General features: G+C 45.1%; 2 protein-coding genes across 2 annotated transcripts in view; both read right to left on the bottom strand.

Moving 5' to 3' along the window:
* PRSS16 (serine protease 16) overlaps nt 1–19,503 on the bottom strand; it is a 93,011-nt gene that overhangs the window by 4,715 nt on the left and 68,793 nt on the right. The window lies entirely within an intron of this gene.
* Nucleotides 2,802–18,536, bottom strand: EXOSC5 (exosome component 5). The gene is made up of 6 exons (XM_081961686.1): nt 18,374–18,536; nt 16,314–16,427; nt 14,396–14,517; nt 12,003–12,143; nt 11,165–11,254; nt 2,802–3,728 (listed from the first exon to the last, which is right to left on the bottom strand). Exons 1-6 carry the CDS (start codon nt 18,519–18,521, stop codon nt 3,636–3,638), a joined length of 708 nt encoding a protein of 235 aa, XP_081817812.1. The 5' UTR covers nt 18,522–18,536; the 3' UTR covers nt 2,802–3,635.

Raw genomic sequence — 19,503 nt, 5'->3', positions numbered from 1 at the left:
CTAAGATGCTGCATTCAGTGAGTTATTAAGAAAACAACAACCCCCCCCCCCACCGGCCTTTTGGGAGGAGGGAAATAGTGTCTCATCCTCTTTTCTAAAATCCGCAGTCCTGGAATTCAGGAAGGAGGCATTTCAGCTCCCCCCAAAACTGCAACAGCGATTGAGATATCGGATTTAACTTTTGGGGAGGGGGGGAAGGCACCGGATGAGGGGGAGTCCTTTGGGAGATCACAATTGCTTTCCTAGCTTGCCCCCCCCACCCTCGAGCCGTTGGCGCGTGCCAAGCCATGATTGCAAAGTGGATTTGGCACCAACCCCAAGAATCTTCGTGCCCTGCTTGCCAAAAATGCCAAATTAAAACAACAACAACCAAAAAAAAAAGCCGGAAAGTTCCAGAGAATAATAATGAGCCAGATACGGTACAGAGGTTCCAGACACTCCATCACAACTCAAGGTTTGTCATCAAAGTGACCCAAAGGGAGGTTGCGGGTCTTCCAGAGGGAGGGGGGAGGGAAAGCTGGAGCAGAAATCTTCTGTCAGTCAATTGCAACAGCGGATGAAGCCACGAAGCAGATTCAAAACTCGGCAACCGACAAAGGCTGTGTTTGCCTGTTTCGTTTTGACATACAGGTAGTCCTCAACTCGCAACCGTTCATTTAGCGACCGTCCAAAGTTACCACGGCACTGAAATAAAGGGCCTTAAGGTTAGGGTTTTTGCCAGCAGCGGTGGCTCTCCCATCCCAAGAACCGGCCCATAGATTTCCACTGCTCTCCTCTCCTTTGCCTTCTGCACATTTGCACGTCAGGGGTTTTTTCGCACTTACAACCACGTCACAGGATCAAAACGGGCAACTGACTCATATTTATGACAGTTGCAGTGTCCCGAAAGCCCCCGCGATCCCCTTCGGCGACAAGCAAAACCAAGGGGGAAAACCGGATTCGCTCACCACCTCATTGCTGACTTCACCACTGCCACAATTCGCTTAAGGACCGCGGTGAGAAAAGTTGTTGAAATGGGGCAAAGCTCACTGAAGAAATGCCTCGTTGAAGGACAGAAAATTTGGACTCGATTGCTGTCGTAAGTCGAGGATTCTCCCTGTACGGAATTATCCTTAATTTCAGAGTTTGGGCATTGCATAGAACTCTGCAGCAACCAAACAAGTTGGATTTGCATAACGTGGTCAGCCAGAGAAAAACAAGGTAGAATGAAGAAAGCTCTCGTGGGAATCGCTGGCTGATAGAGCCTTAAATAAACCCTGGAGGATAAACATAATCATTGTCTGAATTCATGCATCACATCCCACAATTATGTTCCGCTCAAAGCTTAGGGCAACAAAAGAATAGAATAATATATAGAATATAGTATAGAGTATAGAATAGAATAGAAAATAGAATATAGAGATATAGAATAGCCAAAATATAGTAGAGAATATAGAGAATATAGAATAGAATATAGTAGAGTATAGAATATTGTATAGAAAATAGAATAGAATATATAGAATAGAATATAGAATATACAGAATATAGAAAATATAGAATATAGAAAATATAGAATAGAATATAGAAAATATAGAATAGAATATAGAGCAAATAGAACAGAACAGAGTAGAATAGAATAGAGTAAGAGTTGGAAGGGACCTTGGAGGTCTTCTAGTCCAACCCTCCCCCCTCCCCCGCTCAGGCAGGAAACCCTACGCCATTTCAGACAAATGGTTATCCAATCTCTTCTTAAAACCCTCCAGTATTGCATCATTTACAACTTCTCAAGGCAAGTTGTTCCACTCATTAATTGTCAGGAAATTTCTCCTTAGTTCTTGGTTGCTTCTCTCCTCGATTAGTTTCCATCTGTTGCTTCTTGTCTTGTCTTGAGGTGCTTCGGAGAATAGCTTGACCCCCCTCCTCTCTGTGGCAGCCCCTCAAATATTGGAAGATGCTCGCGTGTCTTCACTACACTAGCCATGCCCAGTTCCTTCAACCATTCTTTCCATGTTTTAGTCTCCAGTCTCCTAATCATCCCGGTTGCTCTTCTCTGCACTCTTTCTAGTGTCTCAACATCTTTCAACTCCGAGTCCCCCAGCCTGCGTTGATTTAGCATCAAACTCAACATAGAGCTGCCCCCGTCTCCATCTGCTCCCCTTACTTCTCAAAAGTCCAGCTTTTCAGCAATTGCAGTATTTTTCCCACTTGAGCAATTTTAAGAAGGGCAGACTCCCAACTTCCAGAATTCCTTCAAATGCCGGTTGGGAGAATTCTGGGCGTTGAAGTCCACCCATCTTAAAAATGGCCAGGTTGAGAAAGAGTGGCTTAGGGCAACAGTTTGCAGTCAGAGGCTTCGGAATATGGAGTTTACAGAATAGCAAAAACAGAAGAAATGTATTTATATATATATATATTTGGGGGGGGGGGGCATGCTGCAGTTTCTCTCTTGTGTGTGAGGGTCTCTGCAGAGAGGGGGTCAAAAAAGTCAAAATGGCAACCCTGACATGTGACTGACACCTTTTTTAAATGTGTCGTGATGATGTATAAAATGTGCACCGCAACAATTACTTGATCTCACCCACCTTGGATCTGCAAAATCTTTCCAAGAGAATTCGCTCCAAAAAAAATAGGGCAGAGCTGGGATTTCCTCTTTGCTATTTTATTCATAACATTTATTTCTTTACAGAGGCAGCAAAAATCCAGTCCTCAATCAACGGCAGTTTTTTCCCTTCATTAACAGAGGGTGTCGCAGCCCTGAAATTCTTCTGCCGGTGTTACAGCTCCCTCTACCGATTAGGAAAAGTGTTTGTTTGTTTTTAAATAATAGGAGGGGAAAAACCCAAAACTTAACAGGTCATTCCTGAAGTCTTGTTATCTGTTTCTCCCGCCTTCAACATCTCAAAATTTATTTATTTTTTTAAAAATGGCTTGGAGATTGATGTCTCGAAAAAGAAGAAAGATGACATTTTGCACAGCAACTGATCCTTTCCAGGTGACCCACCCAAGGCTGGTGAATCTTGGTCCACCATGCTGCTTCTCCAACCAAGCGGAATAGAATAACAGAATAACGGTAGGGACCTTGGAGGTCTTCTAGTCCAACCCCCTGCCATCGAGCCGGCCGTTCAAAATTGGTCGTTTCAGGTAACGTACGAACCTGTCTCATAACTGACATGCAAGAGACTAAATATATATATATGGCAAGCATTAAGCAAACCAGGATAAATTGTTCCTTTAAGCAAAACCAGGATGAATTCTTCCTTTAAGCAAAACCAGGACGAATTATTCCTTTGCTCCTTGCTGGTCATGGCACGGAAGAAGAACCCAGCAAGGAGAGAAGAGAAATAGCGAAGACGAGGATGGATCGAATCAGTTGGGGGAAATAGGTAAAACCGAGCAAGAATCAAACTGGATCCGGAAACTTTTTCTGCAGGCAGGAAGTTGATATTTAACATGTATTTTCGAAGTCCTGGGTGCTGAGAGTTGTCGGTGTTTTAGGTAGCCAGCATTCCTAGCTTGTTGGCTAGGTTTCTCAACCTGGGTTAACAGCAGCCCACACACATCTGGAAAGCGGAGTCCGCTGCGGGAAGGATGTTGACTGTGTTAGCCTCTCTTCCTTAGGAATGTCCCATTGCACCGGTGATGGGGGGGGGAAGCAGTCACCACTTTGAGTACTTCCTGCAGGCAGCGTCTCGGTAGAAGCGGAAGATGGTTTCGGCCGCTCGCTGCGCGGTGGCGATGCACTGCTGAAGCTGCAGAAATCAAGGGAAGGAGAGATGGTTAAAAGCAGGAAAGAAGGAAGGAAAAGACCCCTTCCAAACAGATTTGGGGTGGGGGAGGGAGGCAGCACAGGCCTTGATCTCTGCCCCTCCCTGATAGGACCCCCAATCCCAGATCTCAATTACACCCATGGCACAGCCTTCAATTAAAGGGGTAGTCCTTTCCCTACAAACTATTCATTTAGTGACTGTTCAAAAGTTTCAGCGGCCCTGGAAAAAGGGACTTACAACCGTTTTTCACACTTAACGACCGCCGCAGCCTCCCCCACAGTCACGTGATCGAAGTTCAGGTCACCTGACCCTATGAGTCGGTTGCAAATTATCTGATTTTTTTGATCACACAACCATGGAGAGGCTGAAAAAGGATCATAAGTCACTTTTTTTCCAGGGCCGTTTGTCACTTCAAACGGTCGCTAAATGAACAGTTGCAAATCGAGGACTACCTGTATGTGAGAACGACCTCGGGAGATAAGACAGGTGCTGCGTCGCGTACGGTAAGATAAAGGAGCCAGAAGCCCTCAGCTGCGGAACGGACCGAGAAAAATAAACACAGAAAAAGATTTCCCTTTCCATCTCTGCCGAACAAAACTCCTCATTGGTGACATGAAGGGCATCCGGCCAGTAAAATACTTTTGCTAGCTCCATTCTGTTGCCCAGATTCCACCCCGCAAAGGATTATGGGGTCATTAAAATATGACGATGAATCAGGTGATAAAAAGAGACTTGTGGGAGGTTGGCTTGCAAGGTTCCTGTTAATGCAGCCTCACCATAAAGGACAATTGGCTCATCTTTTTGAGTTTTCTTATCTGGTCTACTCGCAAGGCTGTGTTTTAATTAGTCAATTTATATGCAAAGGAAGCCATCCATTCTCTCCCCCACTCCATGTACGGAGGGGGACTAGCAACCCGGTTCTCCATGCCACCCCCATCTTCCTCCTCCTCCTCCATGTCAGCTGAGCTGTTCGCGCGGAACTGTCAAAAACTGTCTGGCTCGTTTATGCCTTTTCAGCTCAATTACCAGCGGCACACGGCGTGGCCGTAGTATATGAGTCCGCAGCCGGCGGGAAGGCAGACAAGCGGCTACAAATAAGGAATCAGTTCAGCTGTCCTGCTCAATTCAAGGGGCCATCCATCTTCTCGGGGGCACGCCGAACAGGTGCGGTGGTGCAGGAACTATCGCGGGAAAACGGTGAATTTCTCCTCCGCCAATCGGTCCCACCCCGTCTTGGCCAAACAGAAATAATAATAATAATTAAAAAAAAAAACTCTGGAAGGAAACATCTTCCCGAGCGCAGAATTATTTCTTTCCATCCCATCGTCTTGTCGCGGCAGTTTTAACATCGTCGAAGATGGGTTTGAAACTGTCCATGAGGTAACATGAATTCCGGAAAGACGGCACTGCGCGAAACCAGAATGGAAGGAAGCCTGTGGCTTCGTCTGCCTTCAATCCAGCACAGTGGAATTGTTTGGGAGACAACAGCACACATTTTGTGCCTCCAGATAATGGGCCATTGCAGAAGGCAAATTAAATGTGCTGTGAAAAGCAATCCACCGTGTCCGGCCATCGCTTCCCCCCTCCCCCCCCAACGGCCCAAGGGTTTTTTGCGTGGTTGTCTGCAAAAACCGGGCAGCCATTGAAGGAAACCCATTTCAAGTGGCCTTGCAATTTGTCCAGGAACAAAGACCCCAGCTGGGCGCGGGAGTTCTTGACCGTGGAAAATGATGGAAAGATGTTGCTTGCTTCCCCCGTCATCCCACCTCTTCCGGCTAAGCTTTCAAACCACCACTGAGGCCAGCATGCCATCCGGTGTCCCTGAGCTCAGATCCCAAGTGGAAGTAAATGATAATTATTTTCTGTCCTTGCGGGCCGATGCCAACCACCCACGGGTGCCCAGGTGACGAAGACACCTGCCAAGGGCAGGCTGGAAAAAAGACTTCTGTGGTCTCCAGTTTTTCCTGTGCCCGAGGATGTTGGACAACTTTTAGGGATGGGGAGCCCAGGAAAAAAAACAAACCCGGGGCTATTTTTCCTCTTCCTACCTGCCCAATGTGGGATTCGTTTGCAAGATTCTTTTGCAACCCTCCGTGCAAATTACAAGGAGAGCATTTAGGGGGGCGATGGGGAAATGGGGGACGTGTGCAAAACCGAGGCCAGGCATCAGACGCAGGGCCGATGTTTGTCAAGGCTTCTGTGGAGTCTGCCCTGATTAAAATGGACGCCTGGCTGCGCCCCCTCCGTTCCCCGTCACCTAAGTGCCGATTTTAGCCAGAGGCGATGGAGGTTGTGATGAATGCTTAAAGAGGTGGAGACAATGCTGGCAAAGACACCCCCCCCCCCAAAGGTGAGTTCCTGCTAAATAGGGGAGGGGGAGGAGAGGAAGCAGTGCAGCAGGGCTCACGTCAAGCCTGAAAAACAATGTTTGAAAATAAAAATAAAAATAAAAGAGCCAGCGGCACGAAAGCAGACAAATGGGCTGCAGAATTTGACATTCATCGACAAGCAGGGAAATCTTCCAGCTGATGGGCACAAAAAAAAAAAAAAAAAAAGCCCAAAACACTTTCAGTAGGAAAACTACAAAGGGCTAATACAATACAATACAATAGCAGAGTTGGAAGGGACCTCGGAGGTCTTCTAGTCCAACCCCCTGCCTCGGCAGGAAACCCTATACCGTTTCAGACGAATGGCTATCCAACATCTTCTTAAAGACTTCCAGTATTGGAAGTTCTTGACTTACAACCGGAATTGAGCCGGGAATTATGGACCTAAGGTCATGGCGGTCATTAAGTGGGTCAATGCGTGATCGAGCTCTGTTTTATGTGGTTGTTACGCAAATGCAGTGGCTGTTACGTGGGCCTAAAACTGGAAGTAATTTGGGGAGGTGGGGAAACCTCTACTGCTGGTTGGGGAATTCTGGGAGATCCACTCAGCTTAAAGCACCCTGACTAGGGAATTCTGGGAGTTGAAGTCCACTCATCTTAAAATTGCCACGGTTGAAAAAAAGTGATCTAGTCTAGTGGTCCCCCCCCCGGGGGGGCAATTTGATTTTTAATGGGGGCAATTTTGTACCTTTTTTAAACCTTGTTGATGGCCTTTTAGGCTTCCTCTGTGTGAGTAGCGTTCACTTTTTGAGTAAAGTAAGGTGGGGCATGGCCAAAAAAATGTTGGGAATCACTAGTCCAAGTCCAAGAATAATTTGCATTTGCATATTCAACAAATGGCCACTGGAAGGAAGAGGATCGTTGTAGCTCAGAATTGAACTGTGGGGTCCCTGGGGTTCTTTGCGGTTGGTTGGTTTTCTTGCAGACGTTTCCTTACCCAACTAGGCAACATCATCAGCACTTTGTTTACAGGGTTTTACAAAGCTCAAACTCAGCGTCCTTCTAGCATTGATGCTGTTGCCTAGTTGGGTCAGGAAACGTCGGCAAGAAAACAACCAACCTCAGAGAACACCAAGGACACCAGAGTCGTCGTCCCCCTCCCCCTCCTCGCCACGAACCCCACTCCATTCCAGCACTGATGACGTTACCTAGTCGGGTAATAAAACGCCTGCAAGCAAACAAGTAAACTCTGAGCGCCTCAAAGTCTCCACAGATCACCCTGGCTCTCCTCTTCCTTCAAATGGGGAGTCTTCATTCCAAGCAGGATAATGGCGGCAACAGCTTTCTCCCAAGAAGGAAGAGACCCACCTCAGCCCAAGAGAAATCTGATCTGACGTTCTCCCCTGGGCTGATGGCCAATAATTCTGTTTTTCAAGAGCCCCCAATTGATTACAATTCGCCCCGAAATGAAAACCCAGCCATCTCCACCTGACAGAAACACTGGCCTAATTAATGGCGCCTGTGCCGTTCAATAGCACATTAAACGTTCCTAATTGTCCCTTCGGAGCAGGACGGGCTCGGCGTCCGGGGCCATTTGCCGAGACGGTAATGAGAAATGACTCGACGCGCCTCGTGTGGAATGCTAACGGCCTTTGGCCGATGCATAGACACAAGAGTACTTTAAAAAAAAAAACCAGAACAGAATAACAGATGGAAGGGACCTTGGAGGTCTTCTATCCCAACCCTCTGCTCAGGCAGGAAATATTATACCATTTCAGGCAACTGGCTGTCCAACCTCTTCTTAAAAACCTCCACCACAACGTCTGGTGGCAAGTAGTTCCATTGATTAATTCTTCCCACTGTCAAGAAATTTCTCCTTCGTTCCAGGCTGCTTCTCTCCTTGGTTAGTTTCCATCCGTTGCTTCTTGTCCAGCCTTTGGGGGCTTTGGAGAATAGGTTGAGGTCAAGATGGCTTCCATGACGGTGGAGGTTGAAGTTTTGCCTCAATTTTAGGTGGTCCAGATTTCTGCTGAAGGCTTCGTTTGGCTAAGCAAACCCTCAAATCAAACCAAACCCAACCTTTGTCTGAAATGGTATAGGGTTTCCTATCTAGGCGGGGGGTTGGACTAGAAGACCTCCAAGGTCCCTTCCAACTGTTATTCCATTCCATTCTATTCTTAATAAAGATTCTATTCTATTCCTATTCTAAATAAAGATTCTATTCTATTCTATTCTATTCTATTCTTATTCCCATTCCTGTTCTATTCCATTCCATTCTATTCTATTCCTATTCTAAATAAAGATTCTATTCTATTGCTATTCTAAATAAATGTTCTATTCTATTCTAAATAAAGATTCTATTCTATTCTTATTCCTATTCCTGTTCTATTCCATTCCATTCTATTCTATTGCTATTCTAAATAAAGATTCTATTCTATTGCTATTCTAAATAAACATTCTATTCTATTCTAAATAAAGATTCTATTCTATTCTTATTCCTATTCCTGTTCTATTCCATTCCATTCTATTCTATTCCTATTCTAAATAAAGATTCTATTCTATTGCTATTCTAAATAAATGTTCTATTCTATTCTAAATAAAGATTCTATTCTATTCTTATTCCTATTCCTGTTCTATTCCATTCCATTCTATTGCTATTCTAAATAAAGATTCTATTCTATTGCTATTCTAAATAAACATTCTATTCTATTCTAAATAAAGATTCTATTCTATTCTTATTCCTATTCCTGTTCTATTCCATTCCATTCTATTCTATTCCTATTCTAAATAAAGATTCTATTCTATTGCTATTCTAAATAAACGTTCTATTCTATTCTAAATAAAGATTCTATTCTATTCTTATTCCTATTCCTGTTCTATTCCATTCCATTCTATTCCTATTCTAAATAAAGATTCTATTCTATTCTTCTCCAATTCCTATTCTATTCCATTCCGTTCTATTCTATTCCTATTCTAAATAAACGTTCTATTCTATTCCTATTCTAAATATTCTATTCTATTCTATTCCTATTCTAAATAAAGATTCTATCCTATCCTATCCTATCCCATTCTATTCAAACCAAATCTCCCAAAATCAATTCAATTCAGAATATAGCTGGAAGGGACCTTGGAGATCTTCTACTCCAACCCACTGCTCAAGCAGGGGACACTACTTCAAACCAGTGTCTGTCCAGTCTCTTCTTAAAAACCTCCAGTGATGGAGCACCCCCAACTTCTGGTGGCAAACTGTTCCACTGGTCAATTGTTCTCACTGTCAAGAAATTTCTCCACAGTTCTCGGTTGCTCCTCTCCTTGTTTAATTTCCACCCATTGCTTCTTGTCCTACCATTGGGTGCTTTGGAGAATAGTTTGACTCCCTCTTCTTTGGGGCAACCCCTGAGATATTGGAAGACTGCTATCCTGTCTCCCCTGGTCCTTCTTTTCATTAAACTAGACCTACCCAGTTCTTGCAACCGTTCTTCATGTTTTAGCCTCCAGTGCCCTAATCCTCTTCGTTGCTCTTCTCTGCACTCTTTCTAACCCCTCAAAACGATGCAGGTTTGAAACTTCGCCTGACTTTTAGGTGCTCTTGATATATATATTTTCGACCGTGCCCTACAGATATCCCTGACACACGTAACAAGATGGGTGGGCCGGCCCTCGGAGAAGCAGTCATGAGCTGATGGATGGGGTGGCACAGGTACTTCAACCGATTCGGATGGCTGCCTCCAATTAAGGTGCTTGCCAGCAAGCTGAGCCCGCTTGGCAGAAAAACACACGGTTAGGGCTGCCGTTGCCAAGACGAAGAGAAAGTGCTCGGGGGGGAGAGAAATCACCAATTGCTTTGTCAAATGCGACGTAACCGTCTGTCAGTGAGTGAGTGTGATAGCCACGGTAACCAGGCGCCTCCTGGTGCCAGGCGCTGATTTATTATTATTAATATGATTGAAAGTATTTCGGCCTGCCTCCTGATGGGAAGCGCTCGGCAACCCTTGAAAAACACAGGCAGAGGGGAAAGGATAAACGGGGGGGAAATCCATTCGCCATCCCCCTGGTGTACAAACACCCAGATTTCATTTAAATCCTCATTTAAAATTAAAAATTTAAAAAAATGACAACAGTCTCGGGACCTTGTGGATTCAATTGAACGTTTTAAAAGTCGATTAGCAGTGTTTCTCAAGCTTGGCGACTTTAAGTCCTTGGGGACTTCAACTCCCAGAATTCCCTAGCCAGCTGGCTGGGGAATTCTGGGAGTTGAAGTCCCCAGGACTTAAAGTCGCCACACGTGAGAAACACTGGACTAGAGATTTCCCTCACTTTGATTTTATACCGTTTCCCACCTCTTGAATCCCTCAACAACTGGAAGGCCGCGTTTTCTCTCAAATATGCGCCGTTCGGAGTGACCACGGCGCTCCAAAAAAGGGACGTACGACCGTTTCTGAACTCTTGCGACCGTTGCAATGCGACCCCCAGTCGCGCGATCAAACTTCAGGCGCTTGGGCAACTGATTCACAGTTATGACGGTGTCCCGGAGGTCACGTGATTTCCCCCCTTTGGTGGCCTTCGGGCAAGACAAGTGATGGGGGAAGCTGGATTCACTTCACAACAGTGGCAAGGTCGTAAAATGGGGCAAAACTGACAGAGCGAATGTCTCGCTGAGCAACGGAAATGTTGGGCTTGTTAGAAGGTCGCAAAAGGGGGGTCCCGTGACCCCGGGACACTGGAACCGTCATAAATGTGAGTGCCAGTGTCCTGGAGTCCGAGGTCATAAGGGTGAAAAACAGACATAAGTTACTTTTTTTTAGTGCCGTTGCAACTTTGAAAGGGACACTAAGTGAACGGTCGTTAAGTAGAGTATTGCTTGTACTTCTAGATTGCTGAGTTGCTGCTATAAAAAACAGGAACTACTACACCTTACTGTCCTTGACTGGACTACCTCGCAGGGGTAATCTCTAGTGACGCTCATCAGAAATTCACAGTAGACAAAAGGGAATTTGGAAACAAAGCGCTCAACAACCCCCTCCTCCCCCCCACAAACCAGTGTTAAAGGCCAGATTCGGACACGCCATACCCACCGGCCGTTACCCTCACCTGCTCTTCCGAACACGTCCCCTTCATGGTGGACATCAGGAGTTTCTTCTCAACGCTGTCGATGGCGAAGGTCAACACTGCAGGGGCGTCCTGCAGAAAGAAAGAACGTTGCATTCCCCAACGCCAAAGAAAATATCCATTTCAATATCAGTTGGAACTGTACCCCGTAATCCTGGCCGGATACAAGCCCCCAAATTCTCAGGAAAGCCGGGAACTATCAAAAGTGAAGCTAAAATAATTAGGGCAGGGGTATCCAAACTTGGCAACTTTAAGACTTGTGGACTTCAACTCCCAGAATTCTGGGAGTTAAAGTCCACAAGTCTTAAAGTTGCCAAGTTTGGACACCCCTGAATTAGGGTTAGACTGCCTCCCCCTGAATTTGGATTGGAAAACCACCCTCACCAAAGGATTCCTAGCCCACCGGCATGGTTAGGAGGGGGTCGGCTTTTCGTGCCCACTCCCCTCTACGCCTCCGGGTGAAATACATGGGATTAGAGCTCCATCCTTCAGGAAGTGGGAGTGATGGTGCTAAGAATTCAGGTGTGTGAGTTCTTTGGGGTGAATGTTTCTCATCTTCTGCCTCTTTAAGAGAAGTGGACTTCAACTCCCAGAATTCCCCAGCCAGCCAATTCTGGGAATTGAAGTCCACCACTCCTCTTAAAGGGACAGAAGTTGAGAAACAATGGCTGTTCCATTAATGATAAGATTACCAAATCTTTGCACATATTGTCTTCCAGACTGCTCCCCCACAGTGCCCAGCAGAACCTTAGCTACTCCCTGCCACCAAAAAAAAACAACACCTGCATTTATCCAGCCGGGAATGAACGAGGATTCCCACCTTTTCTTGCTTCGCGGTGGGGTCCAGGAGGATGTTTCCATCGGCGTCCAAGACACAGGTCACTCCGCAGAACAAGGAGCTCATGGGCAGACCCGCATCTATCAATCCCACGCAGGCGGCGTTCAAACAGGTGGAGAGCAGCTTCAGGGGCAGTTTTTGATTCAGGGAAGACAATCCAACAGGTGCAGACAAGGATGGGGAAGGGGATAAACCGGGCCAGATCTGGATTCCCAGGCACCCAGTTGCTGGGAAATCATGTGGTATATATATTTTAATAGCAATGTTTTTTATACCAGGGGTCACCAACTTTTCGGATCTCAGGGACCACTAAATTCATAATTTTAAATCCCGCGGACTACTAATATGAATTTTTTTAAAAAAGATAAATAGTATTTAGTGCAATATAAAACATGCAACTAATTTTTCTGCAGACCACCAACATTTTCTCATGGGCCACCAGTTGGTGACCGCTGCTCTATACAGGCAAGCCTTCAACTTATGACCATCCGTTTAGTGACCACTGAGAAAACGGATTTATGTCCCGTTCTCAATCTGACAACCATCACGCATTTCCACAGACACAGGGTCAAAATTTGGGTTCTTTTGCAACCGGCAAATTTATTTAGTGACAGCTCCAGCGTCCTGGAGTTATGTGATCGGCTTTTGCATCCTTCCCAGCTGGCTCCCATCAAAACAAAGTCATTGGTAGGAAGCCGTTCACTTAACGACCACCTGATTCGTTTAACAGCTGTGCAATTTGCTTAATGAAGGACCCAGATTGTTGGGGGCAAGAGGTAAAACCACAGAAAGGGCTGTAAAGCACTGTAAAGCGGTATATAAGTCTAAGTGCTATTGCTAATGGCCATATGATTCATTTAATGACCATTTGCTTCACTTAACGATCACATAATTCACTTAATGGCCACAGGATGCTCTCAATGGCACATGATTCACGTAACGAATGCGTGATTTCCTTAACAACAGTGGCAAAAAATAAACGTGTGACTCACTAAACAACTGCCTTGCAAAAACCAACGGAAATTTGGTTTTAATTTTGGTCGTAAATCGAGGATTACCCTGTTCGTAGTCCAGAATGGAGAAAGCTAGCTATCCCACAAGAAGGATCTTAATATTTTGATCTCGGGGCAATCCATTCTCCCGTTTTCCCATCCCTGGGATTTATAAGGAATTTCTCTTCTCTCCTGCCAATTCTTCCTTCCAGCTGCTTTCAAGGGGAGAAAGTGAGTGCCTGAAAGGGAGGAAATTGGGGGGGGGGGGGTTTGATGGCAGGAGCCCTGCAATGCCAGTTGCTGACCAGGCTGCCCGTTTTAACATGCAAAAAAGGTTGCCAGCCTCTCTTCCCTCTTCATTCTCAAGTTCTCCAGCTCTCTGCCAATGCTTCATTGCCCTCTGCAGGCTGCAGATAAGTAGCTACCTGGGGATTGACTGGCAAGGCTTAAAAAAAATAGATGCTGGTTTTCAAGGCCGCTGCTGCCCTCTGCCGCCCTCTGCTCTGCCCAATAATTTCATCTCTGTTGCAAGCCCACCAACTTTGGAAGGAGAAGTGGAAGAAAATCCTCAACCACGGGCAGAATAAATAAAGACTTTGACTGCCGGGATTACCCAGTCATTCTGGGAGTTGAAGTCCATACATCTTAAAAATATGAAGTTGAGAAACATTATGTGGGTGGAGATTAAAACCACAATGACTATATAGGTATACTTTTTTGTTCTATTTTTTTTAAAGGAGGAGGAAGAAGATATATGTCAAAATTAAATATGTATATTGAAAAGGAATTATAAATATCATCAACATAAAATGGAGCTCGCTCAGAAGCTGAAATACACCAAGTAAATGAGATGAAGAGTGTGAAGTAGAGGAGAGAGGCAAGGGAAGAAGAGAGGGATGGGAGAGAGGGCAGGGGGGAAGAGGAGGAGAGAAAGGAGGAGTGAAAAGGGGAGAGAGGAGAAGGAGAAAGGAAGGGGAAGTAGAGAAGGGAAGGATGACAGAGGAAGAAAGGAGGTAGGGAGAGGGAGAAAGTGATGGATAAGGTACAAATATGGTGTATGGCAGGGGTGTCCAAACTTGGCAACTTTAAGACTTGTGGACTTCAACTCCCAGAATTCCCCAGCCAGCTGGCTGGGGAATTCTGGGAGTTGAAGTCCACAAGTCTTAAAGTTGCCAAGTTTGGACACCCCTGGTGTATGGAGAGCAGAAGAGCCAATAATTGTTTTGGGGAGTTGATGGTAAGACAGATTGATGTAAACATTTAATAATACAATACGATGTTGGCTATGTAATAGTATACATGTGATCATAGGTTATGAAAATGAAAAAATAAAAATAAAACTTTTAAAAAATACCGTTGTTGTTTTTTTCCTAAAAAGGATACAGATCCAGCATCCGTAATCACCTGGAGAACCACTGTGATGGAGGAACGGGGATGCAAGTTGCCCAAAATCACCGCCTCACAGGTCTTCTTGATCATCTGTTCTCTGCTTTTCTCGTAGACTCCTGCAAAAGGGGACGTGGATTAGACATTAGAAGGGTTAGAAATTAGGCTAAAAATGCTACTCCAGAAAGAGTGCAGGGAAGAGCCAACAGAGAGGATTAGGGGGCCGGAGTCATGGAGAACCGTTGCAGGAATTGGGTAGGTCTAGCTTAGTGATGGCAAACCTTTTGTCCCTCAGGGGCCACGATAGCACATGCGTGCCGACACCCATAACCCTATGCCCTCCCCCACCACGCATGCGTGCGCAACCCCCGTTTTGGTGATAGCAGGCCTCCCTGAAGCCTCCTGGAACCAAAAATAGGGTTTGGGGGGGGGGGGGAGAGTGTTCACGCCTGCAGCAATTGCCTTAACAATGGTGGCAAGAAAAAGATGGTACAATGGAAGCAAAGCTCACTCCACCACTGTTTTGCTTAGCAACGGTAACGTTGGGCTCAACTGGGGTCCTAAATCAAGGACTACCTGTATCCCTAAACACAGAAGCCCCCAAGTTGCTCACGCCTTCCCAAGCAGCCTCTCTGCGTCTACCGTCATTTTCTATGATCCAATGGATCCGTAAGATCTTTCAGAAGAACTTTTCTCGTTTCCTACAAAGGAAATAAACCCGTTTGTGTTTTTCAACTGCACCATTTCCAGCGAAGTGGGCTCCTCCGGAGATCTGTCAGCACTGAAAAGAGTCTCGGGGAAGGGAATATCTTCTTTTTTTTAATTGTTTCCTCTTTCCTCTTGCCAACAATATCCTTTTGTCAGCTCCCGGCAGAGGGAACAAAATACCAGCTGGTGTTCTTGCTGGCATTCCAGATGGCTTGCTTGGTTATGGAGATAACAGATCACTTCGCCTTTGGATCTTGTTCCCTTCAAAGAAGCAGGGGGGCAATAGGGAGGATGCCCAAGAATTTAAATCAGAGGAAGAGCTGGACACAGCGCCCACGCTCCAACGTAAGACAGGCGTAGGTTGTGTTGCACTTTCCCTGGGTTTGCATATCCATCCCGCTGGGGATGCCAAGCTGAACTGTGGTTTGTCCTCCACTTACGACTGTAATGGAATCTGGAAGGATGGTCTAAAATGAACGGCGTGACCCTCGCGACTTAGGTAAAGGAGTAATATTCTTGTCTTTCTAATGTGCAAGGATAAAGACGAGCATGAGGGTGCGGATTTCAAAATCTATACAAATTCATTTCAGTGAACACACAGCAGCCCCAATGGTAAGTGAAGCAAGAGATGGTGAGTTCTAGTCCTGCCTTAGGCACAAAAGCCAACTGGGTGACTTTGGCCCAATCACCAGGAGATGGAGAGTTTTAGTCCCGCCTTAGGCATGAAAACAAGCTGGGTGTCTTTGGGCCAATCACCAGGAGATGGTGAGTTCTAGTCCTGCCTTAGGTATGAAAGCTGGCTGGGTGTCGGGCAATCACTAGGAGACGATGAGTTCTAGTCCCGCCTTATATGTGAAAGCTGGCTGGGTAACTTCGACCAATCACCAGGTGATAGTGAGTTCTAGTCCTGCCTTAGGCCCGAAAGCCAACTGGGTGACTTTGGCCCAATCAACAGGAGATGGAGAGTTTTAGTCCCGCCTTAGGCATGAAAACAAGCTGGGTGACTTTGGCCCAATCACCAGGAGATGGTGAGTTCTAGTCCCACCTTAGGTATGAAAGCTGGCTGGGTGTCTGGCCAATCACCAGGAGATAATGAGTTCTAGTCCCGCCTTATATATGAAATCTGGCTAGCTGTCTTTGGGCCAATCACTAGGAGACGATGAGTTCTAGTCCCGCCTTATATATGAAAGCTGGCTGGCCCCCTCACCTGGCAGGCCCACTTTTGGCCTCAGCAGCACCTCCAGAGTCGCTTTATCGTAGATTTCCTTGCTGACCTTCACTTCCGTAGGTCCATAAACCCCGACTAACACGGAGGTATCCCCTGGAAATAATCCAAAAAAAAAGGAAGGCTCTAAGCATGCCACTTTCAGCTGAACTCTAGAAAGTGATAGAATGATAGAAATTTCTCTACTCTAAATCCCCCTTTTGGGCGGGAGACCGGCCTGCAGCCCAAATATGTTGAATTACTAATAATGGGGGTGGGGGTGTTTCAAGAGTTATCCAAAGGTCTACGGCAGTGTTTCTCAACCTTGTCAACTTGAAGATGTCTGGACTTCAACTCCCAGAATTCCCCAGCCAGCGAGCTGGCTAGGGAATTCTGGGAGTTGAAGTCCAGACATCTTCAAGTTGACAAAGTTGAGAAACACTGGTCTATGGAGATTCTTAAGTCATCCAGGCCAGTGGTTGTCCCAAAGGTGCTTTCCCCCACCCTTTTAATTAAGTTTTTTTTTGTTTGTTTTTTACAACCTATCAATGCGTGAACAGTGTTTTTAGAGGGATAGTTTTTTAAATTTAATTTGATATGACATTGGGATTTTAAATTTTATACATTTCAATTTATTTATTTAGCGGTACAGTTTGGCATATTTTATCCTCCTCTTATATACGTATTTATGTAGTTATTACTATGTTTTAATTTGTTGTATTTTGATACGGACTGTACACCGCCCCGAGTCCCTTTCGGGAGAGGGGGCGGTATATAAACGCTAATAAATAATAATAATAAATAAATAAGTGTGGCACCTGGGTGTCGTGCACTCTAATACAAATAAAACTAATAAAATTGATCACAATTATTGCATTCAACCAACTTGCTTATTTCTAATGGTAATACGTAATTATATTAAGTTGCAGTCCACCATTATTCAATTATTCCGTCTTCTCTTGTTATTGCTCTTATTTTATTATATAAAAATATATACACTGGTATGTTTTTTGATTGCCTCCCGAAGTTGTGAATGTCCCAACACTGGAAGTCTTTAAGATGTTGGATAGCCATTTGTCTGAAACGGTGTAGGGTTTTCTGCCTAGGCAGGGGGTTGGACTAGAAGACCTCCAAGGTCCCTTCCAAGTCTGCTATTGTATTGTATTGTATTGTATTGTATTGTATTGATATTCCCCCTTTCTCTTATTTCTATCTCTTATTCTAACTTTTCATTATATCACCCTTTATTCAAAGATGCTTTTTCAAGAGGCAAAACTGGACTGTCTGATTTTCCTTGGAAGATGTTTCACTTCTTATCCCAAAAACTTCTTCAGCTCTGACTGGAATGCTTCCATTCCCCACCATCTTCCATTCCCCAATGAAGAAGCTTCCTGGATGAGAAGTGAAACGTCTTCCAAGAAAAACCAGAAAGTTCAGTTTTGCCTCTTGAAAAAAAAACACCTTTGGGGCAGTTATCCAAAGGACAACTTTGGCAATCCTCCATAATTTTTAACAGGGTTTGTGCTGAGAGTAATCCTGGGAGTTGAAGTCCACACCTCCCAAAAGGATCACGTTTGAGAGGTTTTAAACCAGGGGTCTCCAACTTTGGCCACTTTAAGACTCGTGGGCTCTGCTGGCGAAGGAATTCTGGGAGTTGAAGTCCACAAGTCTTCAAAGTGCCCACGGTTGGAGAGCCCTGGTTTAAACCATCTTTTAATGCCAGGGAAAGAAATCAGCCAGGACACATATCCAACATGCCTCTGAGCACCACTGGTGGTCCCCTACCCCCACCCCAGGGGAGGAATTGACCTCTACATTTTTTTTCTGGAATTAAAGGAATTATTCCAGGAAAGCTGGCGATGCCCCTTTCCCATCCTGCCTGACCCGCACAGACGTGCGAGAATGGGAGTTGGAGTCCATATCGCGAAGGCGCCTGATTAGAGAAGGGTGATCCCACTCCCACTATAAAAAAAATAATCAGGGAAAAAACCCCACGAGGAGATCAAGAGGAGGGAGGGAGGGAAGAGAAGCTGGGCGGGAGGACAGCAAGCCGCGCTGCGCACCCTGCATCCAAGAGACGGAGCCGTCGGGACGGGAGATCGGCCCCTGCTCGCACACGATCCGGCGCAAAAAGGGCAGATCGCCGGAATCGAAGCGCCGCTGATCGCTCTCCATACTGCCCACGTGGTTCCCTTCGCCGCACTTCCGCATCCGGGGCTTTTTTTCTGAGCCTGGCGCGGAGACGGCTGATTGGCGGTTGGGCGCCACGCCACGCCCCCCGCACTGTAGGGTCCGCCTCCCCAGAGCCTTAGGAGGCCCTTGGTGGCTTTTGCAACAGGATGCCTGTGAGGTTGGGGGGAGAAAACGACATACACACACACACACACACACACACAAAACACTCTGTTGTGTTGCGACTATTATTTTTTTATTCAATTTATGAGCGCTTATACTCCAGAAGACTCTGGGCAGCAAATCTAAGCGTTATATCTATGTAGCTTTATCTCTCTTCAGTCCTATTATTCTGCCTGTCTGTCTATCTCATCTCTATATCTCACCTTTCTATCTAATTTCTATATCTGTTTCTATATATCATCTATCCATCTATTTATCTATCTCTAATTTCCATATCATCTATCTATTCTATATCTAATATTTATATCTAATTTCCATATCTATCTAATATATCTAATCTTTCATTTCATTTCTATATCTGTCTATCATCTCTCCATCCATCCATCTAATCTCTATCTCGTCTATCAATCTCTCCTTTATCCATCCCTCTCTATATTCATTTCTCCATCATCTATCTCTCATCTATCTCTATATCTATATTAAATGTCTATAATGTTTCTGTCTAATTTCTATATCTGTTTCTATATATCATCTTCTATCCATCCACCCATTTATCTATCTCTAATTTCCAGATCATCCATCCATCCATCCATCCATCCATCTATCTATCTGATAGATCTATCTATCATCGTCTGTCTGTCTATCTATCTGATAGATCTATCTATCTGTCTATCTATGCATCCATCCATCCACCCAAGTATCTGATCTATCTATCTGATTTATCTATCTGATCTATTTATCTATCTATCTATCATCTATCTATCTATCATCTATCTATCTATCTATCTATCTATCTATCTATCTATCTATCTATCTATCTATCTATCTCTAATATTTC

This window comes from Natrix helvetica (genome assembly GCF_964273705.1).
Source record: "Natrix helvetica genome assembly, chromosome: 9".
Taxonomy (NCBI): domain Eukaryota; kingdom Metazoa; phylum Chordata; class Lepidosauria; order Squamata; family Natricidae; genus Natrix; species Natrix helvetica.
The sequence above is the reverse complement of the archived record's forward strand: the minus strand, read 5'-3'. Positions and strand labels throughout refer to the sequence as shown.

What these genes read in the sequence shown, in the direction of transcription:
- EXOSC5 (XM_081961686.1), bottom strand. Translation starts at nt 18,521, where the DNA reads ATGCGGAAGTGCGGCGAAGGGAACCACGTGGGCAGTATGGAGAGCGAT. An exon ending in CTCCGTCTCTTGGATGCAGG is followed by an intron (nt 16,428 to 18,373) that starts GTGCGCAGCGCG and finishes GATTATTTCCAG; the next exon opens with GGGATACCTCCGTGTTAGTC. An exon ending in TGATTACGGATGCTGGATCT is followed by an intron (nt 12,144 to 14,395) that starts GTATCCTTTTTA and finishes CTGCCCCTGAAG; the next exon opens with CTGCTCTCCACCTGTTTGAA.